Source organism: Primulina eburnea, chromosome 1, assembly GCF_022965805.1.
Source record: "Primulina eburnea isolate SZY01 chromosome 1, ASM2296580v1, whole genome shotgun sequence".
In the NCBI taxonomy this organism is placed as follows: Eukaryota; Viridiplantae; Streptophyta; class Magnoliopsida; order Lamiales; family Gesneriaceae; genus Primulina; species Primulina eburnea.
Window position 1 is genome coordinate 58646595 of NC_133101.1, and position 18340 is coordinate 58664934.

Here is an 18340-nt window from a genome sequence, read left to right on the forward strand (position 1 = left end):
TGCACTGTAATGATAATGGCACGAATAGGTCTTTTGTAAGACCGTCTCACGAATAGGACTTGTCGCTACGCATACATAATATTTGTCATAAATAGTTATACAAAATTATAGAATGATGGGTACTTTTTATTTTATTTTTAATTGGGGAGAAGTTTGTAAGAATGATCGATAAACTTGTAAACCCTAATTTCAATGTGCTACCAAATCAAAAATGAAAAACCACGACTTTTATATACCTCCCTACACAATCATAAAATTACACAATCATAAAATTCTTTGTCGAATCCCACTAATTCACACGTCATTATCTATATTTTTATTTACTATCTTTATTTATTATCTCTAGTCATGTTCTATCTTGGTTAATTAATTTATTAATAATATATTAGTTTAATTCAATAAATTAATAGTGCATTTCAGTTTAATAATTATCTTTATTTAAATTTTTCACATAATATCAAGTTTTGTATAAGATGGAAATCTATTAATTTCTTAAAAAAGGTTGCAACATTAGACAATAAAAGTATTACAATCATATCAAAAATAAAACATTACATTTTAAAATATTCATGGTTAAATTTCTTAATTTGGGTGATAACAAACAATAATTTATTGTATTAGAACATATTGTCACTATTCGTGTATTCAGGTACTCAACTGTCTGCTAATGACAAAGAGCAACACACTATCGATATTCAAAAGCTGAGTAAACGATCATAAGTTATTTAGTCTCTCTATCAATAAAACTACTAAACCAGTTACACTAGACTAATTGCCACTCAATTGCACCACTCAGAGATATACTAAAATAACTCTCGACGGGAGAGAGTTAAGGATATTTTTGAAAGGCAAGAGATCGGTTGATAGCTCACACATATCCTACTAACTCTCATCTGACATAATGTATTTCATAAGTCTGTTGTCGGACATCTTTTGTACAAAGATGACTTTTAAAAACTGGAAAGACAATAAAAACATTTATTGAAAGCAGCAACACGCGACAATGATGTGTATATATTTTTGTACTACAGTACAAAAAGTCATTGAACGAGAAAATTGACTTTGATACTTTATATAGAGAATGCAAGTAAGAACTCAACACACAGAAAAAGAGAAAAACAAAAGATACACAAAGCAACAAATTCAAAATCAAGGCTTGCATATTCAAAAAAATTCTGAGCACACTTTCATATATATCATACACAGCTCACCAGCTCTTTTTTCAAGATATTATCATATCTATTTTTTGCCAGAGAAAGTTTGAGGAGTTATAGACATTTTGAATCTTATGATTCGCTGTTTGTTATATCCGTGGTGTTTTGGTTGTTTGACTGAAAGTTTCAACCACCGTAAAAGTTCATAAAAACTTGAACATACGCTGTAGATAATACTTAAAATTGAAGTGAACTTTTACAAAAGATCTATAAAATATAATTCTTATATTAAATTCTTTCATACGTGGAAGAAGAGAAAACGTACAAGGATTTTGTCTTCGAAATTCTATATGTCATTTACTGTACTGTATTTATTTATCATAAACAAAAGAATCATCGGACCGTGCTTCCGTACTATTTTTTAGTCCGAAGTTTTATTAGAATTTAGAAAAACAGGTCTTGCATAGCTAACACAATCATGACCGCTCGAAAAATTTTAAAAGTGTTTATTCACCACCTCTAACCACATTACATATCATAAAACTCATAATTAATGATAAACTTATTTTCTACTAATTGCAACCATAATGTGTCCAAATATGTTCAACCAAATCGACTCAAAATTCGTGATCTGTTTATCTATCACGTAACTTGTTAAAATAGCAGTTATACACTACATTAACTACATAAAGTAATAGAATTTTTTTATTTTTTTAAATATGAAATTAATAAGTTAAACCCGAGACTTTCTAAAAACCCAATTTATTGGGTTCACCAAACTCGCCATTGCAATCACTCTTGCAAATATCGAACTCAAGATTTGTCCCAAACTAAGGACTTTGACATCAAATAGACGGCAAGTAGTCCGCGATTTATTTTATTTTATTTTTTATTTTTGAAATAATTTATTTTATTTTATTACACATGCATTTTGTTTAAGATTCATCTTCCAATGTTCCAACTTTTTAAGAGGGTGTTCAGCAGTACTTATAATTTAAAATTGTTATAATGTTCCAACTTTTTAGGCAAAATATGACATGTCCGACAGTTTTTTAATTTATTAGGCAAAATATTTGTGTATAATGTTCCAACTTTTTAACTAAAATAATCGACTTTCTAAGAGGGTGTTCAGCAGTACTTATAATTTTTATAAAAACAACTTTTAAATTGTTCTTAGAGCTTTTGTTTTAAAGCTTAAAAGCTCTCATAATTTTTTTGGTAAAAAAAGTTGCAAATAAACTATGACACGTCCGACAGTTTTTTAATTAATATTTTATGCACATATTAAAATAATTTTTAAAACTTTTTTTACGAAGAAAATAAATTTATTTTAAAAAAAAATTAGAATTAAAACAACTTAAATTAATTTATAAAATTATATGTTTTTTTGGTAATTTTTGACAATAATTTTTTGGTAATTTTGTCCACAATTCTGGCATGAAATGATTTTCAGTTGTGAGAAAAAAAAAGTTGTTCACTTTCCTTTGATGTGATGTGGGGGCAAAAAGTAGGCGTCTGATTTGTGGGTGTGATTACTACATAATAGAGATATGTAATAGTTTTTTAAAATGGTTTTACGGATCTATTTTCATAAAACATATCAACTCGATCCTTATTTTAAAAAAATAATACTTTTAACATAAAATATAATACATTTTCAGAATCAGGTCGTGTTAGAGATACGTCTCATAAAATTGATCAGTTAGATAATCGTACAAGATTTTTTGTGAAAAACTAATAAAAATTCATATAAGGAATGTCAATACATTTTTGTACGCGACACCAATAATAATAATAATAATAATAATAATAATAATAATAATAAATAATGAAAATTAAAATGAGAGAGGCTAAAATAAATAAATTCATAAAAGACGCATGAATTCTATTTGGATTAAGCAAGAAAAAATATCATTATTATGTAAAAAATATTAATTTTTATTATAAATATCGATGAAGTTGATTCGTTTCAAGATAAAGATCTACGAAGTTGTATCATAAAATACCTACTCTTACAATATATATAAAATAAAATAAAAAATTGAACTAATAATGGGGAATGAATGAGTAAAAGGGGAAGGGAATATCCACAGAAAAGAATTAATGTTAGCTTGTATTAATTGGGTACAGATGAATATAAGCACTTCTTACAAAACATTGGACTCAACCCCTCCATTAAATTATTTTCTACCTTAAATTACCTAACTTGTCAACTAATTTATTAAGTAAATTAAATGGATCAAATGTATGCTTGAATTCCTAATCTCGTCTTAAATATGAGACAATAGCATCAGATGAATTATAAACCATCAGCGTCGACGTGTTACATGAGTTCGGCTTAATTCGATTACAACTAACTAGGGATTGTAAAGTTAAGCCTTGCAAATTTTATACTAGATAATTCACTAATTAATCAAGGAATCCATCCTATATTCATATTTTGGTGGACTTCCGTTTCTGATTAATTTATATCATGCTCGGATTAATTTAATGTCTACGTGAATCACATTTACGTACTATTTTTTTTAAAATAACTAGAGATATATAATTAAAAAAAACATTATGAATTACTGGTATCAATTGGGGTGGTTGACATTATCCACATGTGAGACGATATCACGAATCTTTATTTTTGAGACCGGTCAATCCTACCAATATTCACAATGAAAAGTAATAATCTTTTATGGATGACCCAAATAAGATATATGTCTCAAAAAATACGACTTCTCACACAAATTTTTTTCTTTTTTGAGTTGTAGAGCTGTGATTAAGCCACTCAGCCCCTTTTGACCAACTAATGGCAAACGAGTGGGTTGTGATTATAAATGACGAATAAATGATTCTGAAAGAGACCAAAAAAGACAGTGTACAAATTTATATATATTATATATACAGTAAATGAATATGAAAGAGACCAAGAAAGACAGTATACAAATGTATTATATATATGTGTGTGTGTGTGTGTGTGTGTGTATTGGGTATTTGAACAAAATGAATAAATTCCAGAAATGAATAATTGCTCTAAATTTTCGAAGCATATAAATTAATAATACATGTGAGAAGAATGTTGTGTTGCTAAAGTTAAAAGACATCACACCTTTTCTGGTCCTTGCATTCATTACACATTTAGTGTTGGGATATGCATTCGCTGTAACATATTTTATTATTATTTTTTAAAACACTTAATATATATATATACAATAAATGACACAATTATAAAAAAATTAAATAATTAAAATGATTAAATAAATTCCCTTTATGCCGTTTACATTTTTTGTTTTTGGCATTTTCCTTCTCACAAAACTTTCATATTTTAATTATGTGAACTAAAAGAACAAAATTTATATACGCACCTATATATAATATCTTAATTCTATATTATATATATATATATATATAAGCAGTGAAATTTAGGCAAAATTAGGTTATATTAATTAATCGTTGTCATGGAAGCACGCTGCAAGTTTGTGGAATAACAAAAATGATTTAAAATTTATAAATACTTAAAGTTGGCAATTTTAATAATTGTCTTGTTTTTGTTAATTTAATTAAACTTTCGTTAGCATTGCTTAATTACAAGTTTATTTTAAATAGCATACTCAAATCGTGCGAAATGGACTTAATTATTGAGGAGTGGGTCTCATGTGAGACCGTCTCGAGACGGATCTTAATCTGTGAAACGGGTCAACCCTCACGATATTCACAATAAAAAGTAATACTCTTAGCATTAAAAGTAATACTTTTTCACGGATGATCTAAATAAGAGATTCGTCTCACAAATACGACACGTGAAACCGTATCACACAAGTTTTTGTCATTATTGAAATATGACAATTTGAAAATATTAGGCATTTAAATATACAAATTTATTTGATAAGATCGTCACTCGAGAATGGTCTCATCTTCATCTCATGGCTCTTAAAATAATCAAATATTAACTAGTCCACTCTTATATACTTTAATATAATTAATTTTAAATTATTATCAAATTTCTACTTTGTATTTTTTAATCAAACTAGGCTGAATGATAAAAGTGGAGACTTTCAAATCAAATATTAAAAGAGACATTATGTTCACGAGAGTCAATTTAAGCGTATTTACAACAAAAAAATAATTATATATTTTCAAATTAATGCATTAATTGTGACAATTGGGGAAAGAATTTGCTAACTAAATCTTGTTGTGCGTCAGCTAAATTAATTGAACAAATGCCACATGACATCTCAGCTGCAACTTAGGCAAGCTAACTCCAATAGCAATACCCTATCTAATTTTGGTTTCGGTATTGTTAAGTTTCAGTCTTAATCGTAGTCCTTATTCAGTGAATCCTTCGAGAATGACCAAAAGTCAGAAAGATACGATATTAAGATCAAATTTTGATAAGTTAAAAGATCAAAATCACAAATAAACAACGATAAAGTTATAATTATTCGAAACAGTCAAAACATGGGTGAACAACTGTTGGAAGTTGCATCACCCCCTTTTTCTTATATTCCAACCTGTCGAGACATGGCTTAACAAAATGTTGAAAGCAACATCTGAGTTCCTCATAAGAGGGATTGTCGCACACATTTCCGTCTAAAATTTAATCTTAGATTTATGTATTTGATAAACAAAAATAAAATCAATTTACCCTCTGAATTCTTCGAGTTTTGTTCAGTCACTTTTTGCACAACTTCAGTTTTCTGGCCTGATACTCACGGGAAATTTAGGGATCCGCTCTCAGTAAGTCTCACTAGTACAGACGCAGGGTTTTGAAATTGTCCCGAGCCTGAAATCAAGAAAAAGACCGTTAAGAGGGGGCCAGGAGAATGTCCTGGCGTAGCCCCTTCGACGCTCAATTCAGTGACTGAGGATATGTGGGGGAGCAGCTAAGGGTGCTGCTGAAAATAATATAGAGAATTTTTAATCATACGCTCAAATCTGGTATTTATAAGAGAATACCTTGGCTTGTTATGAGTTATTCATCTGCGGGATTTAAATATGGGCCGGGAGTTTGGGCCGGATCTTGATGGGTTCATCCCTGGGATATCATGGCCAAAGTCATTTTTCTGTGTTATTGGTTAAAATATATTTATTTATTGGGTTCAATCATCAATATATTCTATTTTATTAAGAGTGAGGACATGATAATAACCACCTAGGGGACACCAACTTTTTCTTCCCACTTTACTCTTATATGATACTAATATTACACTTTTGTTTTTTGTTTTTAATTTCAACACATACTTTTATTTTTATCGATAATGATTAAAAAGACTGTACACACACGTATTGCGTGTGCAAACTAACTAGTTTATTATTAATTCGTACGAATGTTTAAACAACTTGCCATGTGCAAAGTTTACACATTTCCCATCATTATGATAACGAACATTTTAAAATATGCGACTCTCATACGTCTCTATTCATGCCTGTTTTATCTTAATCGTGTCGGAAAAAAAGAAATTTAGGAATAATTGGGAATAAAAACCTGCTAATTTTCAGTAATCTACATAATTTTTCTTTTTTCTTTTTTTTTACATTAGGACGAATGGAATATTTCTCCAAAACAAAATTTTAAAATAAAAATATCATTAAATTATTCATAAGATGTATTTTATATCGTTTTGGAAACAATAAATAAATAAAATATTATGTAAGCCGAAAAAGAAAAGAAAAGAAAAGAAAAAAAAAGTCATGTAAAATGATGGGCATTAAGAGCCACTTGGTGTTTGGCGACCTACATGGATTAATTAGGTTTTAGAAATTTGGCACCCTGTAGAGTAGATTAGACTTCTATTTAGCTTTAAACTCTGGGGAACTTGATAAATTAGGCACATCGAGTAGCAAACGCGACGACGACTACCTTAGACTCCATGAATTAATCTATATTTCCTTTTGATTTGGCGCTTATTGATGTTAATTTTTCGTTTTTACGTGAGCTCGAACATATACTTTCGAAAAAGAGAGAAAAAAAAAAGATGTTTACGACATTTTACTCGAATAGTTTACATGTGTATGTGGCCCATGAATTCTTTGGGCTACACGAGTTGCTTTCTTAATCATAACGGCGTGAAATATCATCTATACATATAAATTTTGAATCTTCACCCTTGTCCAGTTTACATATATCTATCGACACTTAAAATTCCTCATCATCAATGGTCGATCTCGTGATCGGTATCGACCACCGTCCCAGATGAGCGGTGTAGTTGATGCACCGGACTACACCTCTTCCGGTGTCCCTGTCTGGAAAATCAATGACACTGATGCTACCAGCATCAAGATGAAACGATCCCAACCATTCCTTCGTTAGGTTCAAGCAATGGCCCATCATTGAAATGTGCAGTGCTGGATGACCAACAGCGACAACAATATTGTCTGAGTCAGATCCTTTGTCAAGTTCATTCAACAAGAATTTCCAGGCCTTCCCAGATTTATCCCACAATGCTGTTGTAATTTCTTCATCTAATCCGTTTAACCAACCAGAGTGAAGGGATTGAAATCTTGTCGAATCCTACGTAAAACACGGGCAAGTAAAGATTTTAAGGCAGTAACAAGTAGTGAGGAGCAGGTAACATGTTCTAAGAATGAATAGGATCAAGCCCGGATGAAACAAAAAAGACACGACTCCACTGTAGCTATGCTTTTGAAAATTCAACTTAAACAAACCATCTTTTGAATAATCAAAATACTATATGTCGCATACCGACGGCTATACCCTTTATTGTGACTAAGTGCGATGGTTCATGCAAAAGGTTGTACAAATACGGTTCGTCACAATAATTTATGTGAGGTACTATATAAAGTATGTAAAGTGTAACAAAAAGTGTTTCTTACTGTCTTTTTCGTCTGCTCAAGGATGCTTCCTATGTCAAGGTCAAGTATTTCCTTCATTTCCACATAACGTGGCACACAATCGGCGCCCAAGCAGTCAGCAGCTTCTTGAACCTAAAGAAGAGTGATTAAAGTAACCCAACATTCTATATAGGGTACTATCGACTGATTTTAATGTGAAAAGGCTCACTCGGCAGATGGAATTTGCTGTTTCTACAGATGCTATGGAACTGCTGCACACTATACTGCTTACTCTGGTATCGAGAAGTAACTCAGCAGTTTTCTGTGCCTGTTTTATACTTGAAATGAAATAGGTGTTACAAAAGCTTCAATAGGTAGTGGGTTGCATTCAAGCAGTAAAAGAGCAGCACCTGTATCATTCCGAGCATGTTCATTGGGCCATTTCCAGAGAAAGAACTGCCTTCCTACAAATGCAAGCACACTAACTATATTATTAGAAATCATTCAGAATATATATGGAAATATAATCAGTCATGTCAAGATATTAATCTAGCAGATGGTTAGGAATAAGTCGATTTCTTCAAAGGTCACTAAAGTTCTCATACCTCAGCCTCACTCGGTGACAAACCGTGACAGACAAGTATGACTCGCATACTGGTTTTCCTACCTCCAGAGCTCCCGCTAGCAATTGGTGAACTTGGGGTCTGTGTAATTACATTTAAATCATAGCATCAACCTCAAAGAAACATACAAAAAACAAACACTATATCATCTGGACATTGATGGAGGAAGGAGAGTGAAGTTTTAGAGATATGCCATAAATTCTCTTCCTTTATTTCATTCATCTTTTGTTTGTGCAAGTTTATGATTAATTTGCAATGATAACAAAAGCTCAGAGATCTTATTGATCCTTTTCGAATCATTGACCGAAAAAACTCACACTTAGACAGTGAAATATTTTATATGAACCAAAAGGTATGGCTCGGTTTGGAGTTTTCAGACAAGTACTTTAAAAACATTTTTAGCATTTTATAAGTTAAAAAACTTAAAGTATGTGTTTTGAGAAAAATTTGTAAAAAGTTTATGAAAATGTTTTAAAAAAATTGCTCTCTGAGAATAATTTTTAAAGAATAACTGAGAGACATTTTTTTATGTTTTTAAAATAAAAATAAAAAGTCGGACACATACAAGAAAAAAATTTATAATTAAAAGGTTTTGTAGTTGTCCAATCAGTTTCTTAATTGTTTTTAACTAAAAAAACATTTGTAAAGAATAGTTGTCAATATCATATTTATTGAAACAACATTTAGAACTTTTTATATATTTATTGTAAAAACACTTTTATAAAAACATTAACATATTCCTGAATTTATGCAATGTTGCACAAGCATCAAGAAAAACTAAAAAGGTAATTCATTTTGGGGGCGGTTATTCACTGGTGTGGCAGTATCATTCAAAATGAAGACCTTTTTTCAGCTAGAAAAAGATTTCAAGAAAATCCCAAAATGTCTTTCTGATATATACCTGATTCAAACGATTAAGGCATATACTTGGAGAACCGCCTTCAGGTTTTGGCGTGAAGTCCAGCACGCTCACGCCACAATTGCTTTGAAGTAGAACCCTGAAGTATTCTGTGCCTAGTCCTACATATTGGCAATAAAAAGAAAATGGCAATATAGCAATAAATAATAATCAACATTAACATTTGGTTCAAGAAATAAAGCTATGGGGTACCAATTGCCGTGGCAACAAGAGCTTGGTTAACGGCATTATGAGCAACAACTAGAATAGATCTGCTTTTGTGTGTAAGAATTTTTGTCCAACAGCTTCTAGCTCTTGCCCACAATTCCCTCACTGGATAATGATCATCAATATTGAAATTTGGTGCATCTATTTGCCACTGTCGATATGCTGCACCATACCTCGCCTTCCCTTCATTTTTTAGGAGGCCCTGGATAAGTAGCAAAACTGAATCACGTTTACAAGTCTGTTTAATTTACAAATAAATAGATTATCTTGGATTCTTGAGTGCCATTGGAAGGCATACCAGTAAAAAGGAAACTTATAGCAAAGACACTCGTGAAATCCATTATCTACAACAGTACTAACTTGGAATGAGTAAAGATCAATTTCCCTCATGTCGGATTCAGTTATGATCTCCTCCTTTCGAGATCCCCATATTATCTCTGCGGTTCTCTTTGATCTAATCAGAGGACTGCAATGGTTATCAAGATAAGTATAATAAGCTTGGTATAAAATAAAATAAAACGCTAAAAATAGCTGTTCCACTGTTAGAATACAAAATAAAATATGGATTATTTTTTATTTCTTAGTTTTCCATTTTTTCCCTCCTCGGTGAGATATCCCACAAGCGAGGAACTAGCATTATCTGCAGTCTTTGCAACGAGCTCAAACAATAATATAACTAAAGTGTGCCAACTCTGTGACGACTTTCACAATAAGGTGATTTGATATTCAACCAAGAGCAAGTATGTTAAAGGCTTGAAACAGAACACAATGAGTGTAATCTGATTTGGGCTAATATAATAGTACAGTAGCAACAAAATAAACCCAATTGACAAATCATAATCTTTCAAGAAATAGTATGTTGTTAAGTTTGAGGATAAACAAAAAAATTAATGGATAAAAAACGAAAGAAAACAGAAAATGGAAGCATGGGGATGAAGAATAAACAAACCTGGAGAAGCACACATCAAAAGAATCATCAAGAAGCATTTGGCGAGAGGTCTCGGCCTGAGACTCGCCCTTGGTAGTAAGAACCGAGAAATCGGAGCTGCCCTGGATTCGACCCTCCGCATTCCACGTGCTCTGCCCGTGCCTCACCAGCACCACCCTCTTCGCCGCCTGCACCGGCGGTAGAGCAATGCTTTCCCAGCTCGACGGAAGCTCCCTCCTCTCATCCGAACTGCCGGATGACACCGGAGGTTTCTTGATTTCTTGCACGCTTGAAGAGGACTTGATGGTCAAGAGTTTGCTGTATGAGCCGAGGCGGCGGCTCTCGTGGAATAATTCACCTGTTTTGTTGGGGACAGGGAGACGGGGGATCGGTGCGGTGGACAACATGGTTCAGTGTTGTGATGGGAAATCCGTTGTGTTTGAGATATTTTCTTCGTTTCAGAAGCTAAACGACATTAACGGTTTTCTTTTTTTTTTTTCTAAAAAAATTTATGATACGATCAATTTTATAAGATGAGTTTTTTTATTTGAGTCATATACAAAAAAAATAATTTTTTTATAATAAAAATATTATTTTTTTATTATGAAAATCGATGACACTAACACGTGCGAGATAAGTAAAACTGTCTCAGCCAATCTATCAAAATTCGGGTACATGAGAGAGGGAGAACTGGGTCGACCAATTTGGCTTGGGCCCGTTTGCTAGCCTCATCTCATATGTCCAAATGCTAGAAGTGAAGTATAGTAATTGTTAGGGTGTATAATAATTCTTTGGTTCGGTTTGGATCGATAGAAACCGTAATTGTAGTTTAATTATTTTTAAAATCAAAGAAATGATAAAAAAAAATTTGTATAAAAATAAACCGATCCAAACCGATTACAATATAAAAATGTTAATTTAATGCTATTTTTTGCGGTATATGAATATTTTATATAATTTTTAGTTTTTAATATATTATCAAAGTGTCTTGTTGCGGTCCAAGTATATTACAAACATATTTATTGAGATTTTAGCCTAAACAAACATAATTACAACATTGAAATTGTTGGATTTTTTTAATAAGTTGAAAATTTAATTAACATGCAGAAGTATTTTAATGTTGAATATAGTTTGTGATGCATGAATTGAACCACATGGAAAAAGAATGAAAGAATTGAAAGATGTTGCTTCGAATAAATTGTAATTGAGTGGTGACTAATATGAAAGGAAATCTCCCAACATTATTATGTTTAATATTCAAAGATATGCACCTGAGAATCTACTGCACTAATCAGAATTAATTGAATAAATTCGGATTTGTTTTTTATTATTAATTTTATTTTTAATAATAATTAAACTAATGAAAAAAATTATATGTACTAGTGCAATAGTTCAAAAATCAAGATCTTTTAACACATCGATACTGATATAATATGGCTGAAAATCCAAGATCCAATGAAATTTCGCCAAGGTACAAATTTAAAAATATCATTATAAAAAATGTTCAAAGAATTATTTACATGTTAAGATGTGAGTCATTATATTAGACAGCGCCACTAAATATTTTGATCTTTATCGATCAATACCAGTTATTCCAACGCTAGTAAATAAGAAAGATCTCACAAGATGTTAATAGAGTGAATCATACAAAAATGTTCTTCATTGAACATAATGCTCCATGGATAATCATGATGTTACTGGCTAAGCTATGCAATGTTGACTCAGTGAAAGAAAAGGAAAACACATGCCTCGAACATTAATCATCTAAGCCGCACGTGCAACGCAAAACTTAGACAAAAGGGATTCAAATATCAGGTCGAGTCGATAGTGGAGTGTGCAATGATAAAATATTGAGATGCTCAAAATCTCTTACGTGTTTCCTGGCAACATTCCTTTTCGAGTGAATTCTGAAGCTACTTGGAATGGGAATGCATTCGACTCCAGGGTTTCGCCTCATGTATCTCAGTGTTGAGCTTTTGTTGATTGAACGGGGAAAGCTAACAGAACTTGATATCTGCATCTTAGGAGTCAAAGGATGAAGATCGCATGGTGGAGGACATATCTGTTTCTGTAGGTTCGACTCCTTCCACCTTATAAAGGATTGCCGCAACTTCAATGGAACCTGTGAAGCCATTCAAAAGATGGCTATCAACTTGGTGAACTTTCATCCACTCAAAGATGCCCTTTTTAAGTCCAGAAAAGAAAAAACATGATGAACATAATCTAAACACATTACCACTTACCAGTGAAAGAGTACTAAAACCAACAAATGATAAAGAGGATGCAGCAAATGGCGGCTTTCCAGATTTACTGTCCTTCGAATCATTTGCTGGGTTTGTATCATCAATTGACCCAAAACTCGAAGGGGTGATCTCGTCATCTTCTTCTTCATCTTCCTCCTCTTCGGGTTCAAGGGCAGTTTTCTCTGACTCATTTACGGGTTCAGAAATGGGAACATCTTCTTCAACCTCTTGATCCACATTCTTTTCCTCCTCCTCCTGCATCATCTTTAATTCTTCGTCCAAGTCTTCCATGGCCTCTTTCAAATCCAACTCAGCATCCACCATATCGATTTCTTTCTTCAACATCTCCAACTTCGCTTCACTAGCTTTCCTCTTTTCTTCGGTCCATTTCTCCAATCTATCAAACATTGGTTTCAATCTGTTTTCTACCCCTTCTATAAGCCGCATCCAAATGTTGTCTTTCTGAGTATCAAGATTTCGTCCATAAAACTCGTCAAATCCGAGCGGTAGGAACTCAGCCTTCTCAGGATCAACATCTTCACCCTCCTTTAATAGAGGCTGCCAAAATAATCGAATCCCATGTTCCTCATCTTCCACATAGTTTATTATTCTTCCAGTTGGGGTGTGTAGAATGAGGGGGTCTTCAGTGTAGATAAGCTTCGATGGATCTTTAGGATCAGGATCTGGTTCTTTATTAATGAGAACAAATTCTGGTGTTTCATCTGATATAAAAAATGAGGGATCAATCAACAAGTCCTACAGATGAGAAAATTAAACTACACAGACACGTGCGGCCAAATTAATCAGTATATTTTAACTGAAACATACCATTAGAATAAAATGCATGGCTACATATAATGTTCATACCTTTGGACCACCAGTATTCGAGTTCAGATGGCATAGGTAGCCGCAGAGGAGCTTTGTAGAATGAGTTCAGCCACATCTCCCTCTCTTGATCAACTTCATTGACATATGTTTTCCAATACTCTGGAACCTGAAAAATGAACTGTTAAATACGCATCCTTGAAACCTGAAAAATGAATCGTTGATACACATCCTTGAAACCATTAATGACAAAACTTTCAGGTTACTATATTTTATATGTGATTACTTCGTAAAATTGATTGATGAAGCCTGGGGCCATCCACACATCATCTTCCTCGTATAAATAGGGATGCTGAGGATCAGAATATGGACCTCTTTGTTCTCTGACCACTGCAAGGATGAAGCTTCGCTAGGTTAGGAAACAGAGAGATATGAGCAAGTTTTGTGACAAAAATCAAGAGCTTCGATTAACACTATTACTGATAACTAATATCTTCATTTGATATGACTTAACTGAACTCCTGCTATGTTCTCAACTTTAAATTGATCACGTTCTCTTTTCAAAACATGGAGCATATCCCTTACCACCGTAAAAGTCGTTTATATTATCAATTCTGGTCTTTTTTAATCATTTTCCTTAGAGTTCAAAATTTTCATACTTTCCCCACCCAAGCCTGCCTATCAGAACCTCCCAAAATTAAAAGCTTGCCTTTGATATCCCTTTCAGGAACTCATTTCAAAATCCTTATTCAATTATAATTCTCTCCTATTCCTGAACATTGCAATGCACTATGTATTTAAGTACATGTGACGTAGGAATATCGTCCCAAACTATTTTTGGATCCCCTAATAATTATCAGATATTTTCCTTTCTCATTGAGAAAATGTCTTCTCTGAAATAAAACAAAAGCTCCATACAGAGTCCACTCCGACATAGAATAACACGTCTGTTTTCAAAATCCTTTTTTGTTAGGATATTCCCTTGCCGAAGGCTTTTTAAAGCAAGCCTGTAAATTGTTAATTTTCAAATCTTTGATAGGCGCCAGACAATTGAAAATCAAACTTGATGTAGAACTTAATTGTTAGCTGCCGCTAACTGATGAAGAACCTTATCACCAAAGCAAGAAATGAAAAGGATCCACACTTACTTCCATCAGGTTTGTTGACAAACATGCGAGCCTTTGCTGCTGCAACCTCAGCTATACCTGCATGGAGCTGAGATAACATACTTTAAGTTGTCCTCACCATGGCCAGTAGTAATTCAAAGCAAGAAGAGAGAGGAGACAAGATCCTTAAGTTACCCCCGACACTTCATCATCACAGCCAGTTGAATCCGTCAGCAGCTGACCGAAGTAGAATCGCCCCTACTCATATATATACAAGTTACAGATATATCATAGACATCAGATTATCGCTTTGGCTTTAGCAAGAAATTAATGTCCACAAATCATGCAAAGTGCTTTACCTCTTCGTGAGTGCTAAGAAATCATAGATTTTAATAAATTATAGTAATTTGAAATTAATTGCAATACAACAAACTGTTGGGATAAGGTGCTACAGGGAAGGGAAAAGAGGAATGATGCCAAGTTGCCAAGGAAATAACATTAAATATAATTGCAGTTTCTCTGTTATTGTTGTTCTAACTTTTCTCCCTTTATTGGGTGTTCCTGAGTTAAAAAAAATGCTTTACATGTTTCCAACTATTTAATGAATTAAAAGCAAGTCATGAAAACCAGCAACATCAAAATGCACTTACGAATGTTGTCCGCTCATTGAGTTCATATACACCACATCCATGCATTCTCCCATGTTTCCATTGACCAGCATATCGATATCGACCTTTCTCCCTGACACAAAATACAATTGAAAATGTCACACGCCTGAAACAAATACATAATTTCTAGAAATATGAGAGTAACAACGAGAAAAAAAATTCATAAACTGCTCAAACTTAAACCAATTCCAAGACTTTGGTTAATGACATTGTCACACATTTTTTAAATAGGTTGGCTCAGATTCTCTCTCATGCTAACATATGAGTCATGTATGAAATTAAACTTCCTTTTACCATCATGTGCACCAATAAAGATATCAAAAGAAGCTACGAAGTTAAACATATTTGTAGCTCATTTTATGTCGTCCCATCCAGTAGTATGATGCAGAAACGGGACATCCTGTAAATTTATGCACTAATAAGTCAACTCCAGAGAGTATACAATTCTGCCTCAATTTTTTGAGTTCTTATAACAGAACAAAATTAAAAAGACGCAGCAGAAACCATAGTACAAGATGCACAACAAAGGGTCCAAGACAACAGCTGAAAGATGCAGGTTTTGGTCAGTGATTGTCGACTGATAGTTTGATCAAAAACTTACGGCTTTTCTCCAAATTGTCTAATCCACTCATCATTCTCATAAAAAGGGATTTCATACTCTCCATCGGCTAAACGGACACTGTCTTCAATATCCATCTCAAGCCACTCTCGATCTTCAGGGGACATAAAATCTCTGGCTATTATGTGCCCCTCACTTCGCATTTTTGCTTCAAGCCTGAATAAATATTGAAGACATATATTAGTTACAAGATTGATAAGAACGATTTGGTTCTATCAAGTGATTATGTTAAAAAGGAGAGCACTGAAAGACATACTTGGAGCCTGGAATAGGCTCGATATTCGGAATTTCCACTTCAGCAACTCCATGACCTTCCATGGAGTTTCGGAGCCATTCCCCTTCATACCTACATCGCAGCTATCGATCCTCAAAAACTCCTTGTGAAGAAAAAGATGGGCATTCAAAGTAAAGTTGAGAGCTATGAAAATTCAACCGCGTTTTCTATTGTGTAGTGACATTATGGGATCTAAGGTAGTACTTATATTAATTGACAAACCTGACCAGCCCTTGCTGTGCAACAAGAACACCTTTCCCATGAGCCAAGTCATCCCAAACAGTGCCTTCATACCTTTTATGATTATAACAAAGTTCTTGTCAACAAATCACAATAAGAGATTCTAGTTGCCCTAAGAAGATATGGGATGGGGACTATCACTGATTCAAGGTATATTCTGGTCAAACTTTTAGTAAAGGCAATCAAAAAGGAAATAGATACCTATATTTCAGAGTAAGAAACTTAGCATCTAAGAAAATTTGTCAGCAGACTCGGTACTTAACATTCCCACAAATAATGGAGGTTTTTTGCACAGGACGGAGTTATATCAATGATAGCAGACAAATAGATAGCAGTTGATAATGGTGATGGTTTTGGCTAAACATCATATAAATGAAAGCTAAATAAAGACACTTTCTATATATATAATTGATAAATAGTCGAGCACAACACCATTAACCTGCATAATGAAGAATTACGCTAGCAAATCTCAACGGAAACACATAATGTATAACTTAAGCAGTTAAAAATTGAACAGTTCAAAGAAAAACAAACGACCAATAAATACTCACGAGCTACCGTCTGGGAAAATATAGCTAACCCAAGTCAAGAACTCCTCAATCCTATCCAGCTCCTCAATAACTGCCTTTGGATTCGAAATATCATAATGGTTATCCGGTATCACCGGATAACACTTCCTATACGGCACATAAAACGGAGCAATAGGCGGGTCGCGACCAGCCTTTATCTCCTCACTAATAATATCCATTTCCTCCTCATCGACAAAATTGGGGTCCCACCCGGGTTTGGTCATCCCATATGGAGCATCCGCCCACAGCTCCTTCAAATCCTCCTCCTGCCAGTTTTCCGGGTCCGGAGGAAAATTGAAACGGTCCTCGTGATACTCAACGTCTTCCTCTTCCTCCTCCTGCTCCCTACGGAGTCGCTTAGAGTTGAGGATTCTGGTGAAAAGGGGAATATTCACTTCGGGAATGTTTTCGGGTTCTTCATCGTCCGGTTGAATTACCTGAGTCTTTCCGTCGGGCCGGACGTAGGCAAGTGGTTCGTAGTCGGAATCGGAGTCAGAGTCGGAGTCCGAGGAGGAGGAGGAGGAGGAGGAGGAGGAAGAGGAAGAGGAAGGTGAATCGACGGGGATTTTCTCGGTTTCAGATTCCGAATCTTCTTCATCCGTATCCTGAAGCTGCGTTTCGGGTTCGATATCTTCTGTTGGGACAGACATTGCCGTTGAGTAAGCAGAGAAATGCGAACAAGATAAGGTTTGGGATGGGTTTATGCATATATCAACTCTACTCTGCCAATTGCATTGCCGGCCGTTCCGAACCCACAAAAATTAGACCGAACCGTGGACCAAAATCTGAATACCGTGAACCGCGTTATTGGACTGAGACTGCTGGACTGGACTGGACTGGACTGGACTGGACTGTATATTTTCAGATAGGCCACTACTTATCTTTCTCTTGGGTTATGATAGGCCTGATTAATGCAGGTAGTTGAGATGCTATTGGAAGGAAGAAAAATCTTTCAAGAAAGGTTACAGTATAATCATTTTTCTAATTTTTCTGGCAAATATTAAGGTTGTCTCGGTAATAAATAATAATATTTAATATCAGAAATGGGGTGTTGCCCAATGGTCTCACCCCCGTCGGATTAGCCGGTTCCCGGGTTCGATCCTCCTCTCCACGTGAGTTGTAATAAAAAAAAATTGATATCAAATGCTAAATTAATCATATTTTGACATTTTAAAAAAGTAATCC

General features: G+C 33.9%; 2 protein-coding genes across 3 annotated transcripts; both read right to left on the reverse strand.

Annotated features, from left to right (window-relative positions):
- Positions 1 to 7110: 7110 nt before the first annotated feature.
- Positions 7111 to 11096, reverse strand: LOC140834508 (probable 2-carboxy-D-arabinitol-1-phosphatase). Of its 2 annotated transcripts, XM_073199443.1 has the most exons (10): positions 10633 to 11096; positions 10044 to 10149; positions 9669 to 9885; positions 9459 to 9577; positions 8540 to 8638; positions 8345 to 8398; positions 8164 to 8262; positions 7977 to 8087; positions 7263 to 7653; positions 7146 to 7193 (listed from the first exon to the last, which is right to left on the reverse strand). In XM_073199443.1, exons 1-9 carry the CDS (start codon positions 11016 to 11018, stop codon positions 7279 to 7281), a joined length of 1566 nt encoding a protein of 521 aa, XP_073055544.1. In that variant the 5' UTR covers positions 11019 to 11096; the 3' UTR covers positions 7146 to 7193; positions 7263 to 7278. The 2 variants fall into 2 exon arrangements, with proteins under 2 accessions (XP_073055535.1, XP_073055544.1); XM_073199434.1 differs by having other exon boundaries at positions 7111 to 7653; positions 10633 to 11095.
- Positions 11097 to 12200: 1104 nt separating this feature from the next.
- LOC140834517 (protein TIC 100) lies at positions 12201 to 17856 on the reverse strand. The gene is made up of 11 exons (XM_073199456.1): positions 17138 to 17856; positions 16569 to 16640; positions 16329 to 16418; positions 16055 to 16228; positions 15436 to 15526; positions 14981 to 15043; positions 14828 to 14894; positions 13966 to 14069; positions 13722 to 13848; positions 12855 to 13576; positions 12201 to 12733 (listed from the first exon to the last, which is right to left on the reverse strand). The coding sequence occupies exons 1-11, from the start codon at positions 17803 to 17805 to the stop codon at positions 12416 to 12418; spliced, it is 2496 nt and encodes an 831-aa protein (XP_073055557.1). The 5' UTR covers positions 17806 to 17856; the 3' UTR covers positions 12201 to 12415.
- Between the last annotated feature and the right edge of the window lie 484 nt (positions 17857 to 18340).

Excerpts from the sequence above, each read along its gene's own strand:
- LOC140834517 (XM_073199456.1), bottom strand. The coding sequence starts at position 17,805 with ATGTCTGTCCCAACAGAAGATATCGAACCCGAAACGCAGCTTCAGGAT. Across the intron at positions 16,419-16,568 it reads GCACAGCAAGGGCTGGTCAG|GTATGAAGGGGAATGGCTCC; the intron begins GTTTGTCAATTA and ends GCTGCGATGTAG. Across the intron at positions 13,849-13,965 it reads TCATCAATCAATTTTACGAA|GTTCCAGAGTATTGGAAAAC; the intron begins GTAATCACATAT and ends TTCATTTTTCAG.
- LOC140834508 (XM_073199434.1), bottom strand. The coding sequence starts at position 11,018 with ATGTTGTCCACCGCACCGATCCCCCGTCTCCCTGTCCCCAACAAAACA. Across the intron at positions 9,578-9,668 it reads TCTTGTTGCCACGGCAATTG|GACTAGGCACAGAATACTTC; the intron begins GTACCCCATAGC and ends GCCAATATGTAG. Across the intron at positions 8,639-9,458 it reads GCCTTAATCGTTTGAATCAG|ACCCCAAGTTCACCAATTGC; the intron begins GTATATATCAGA and ends GTAATTACACAG.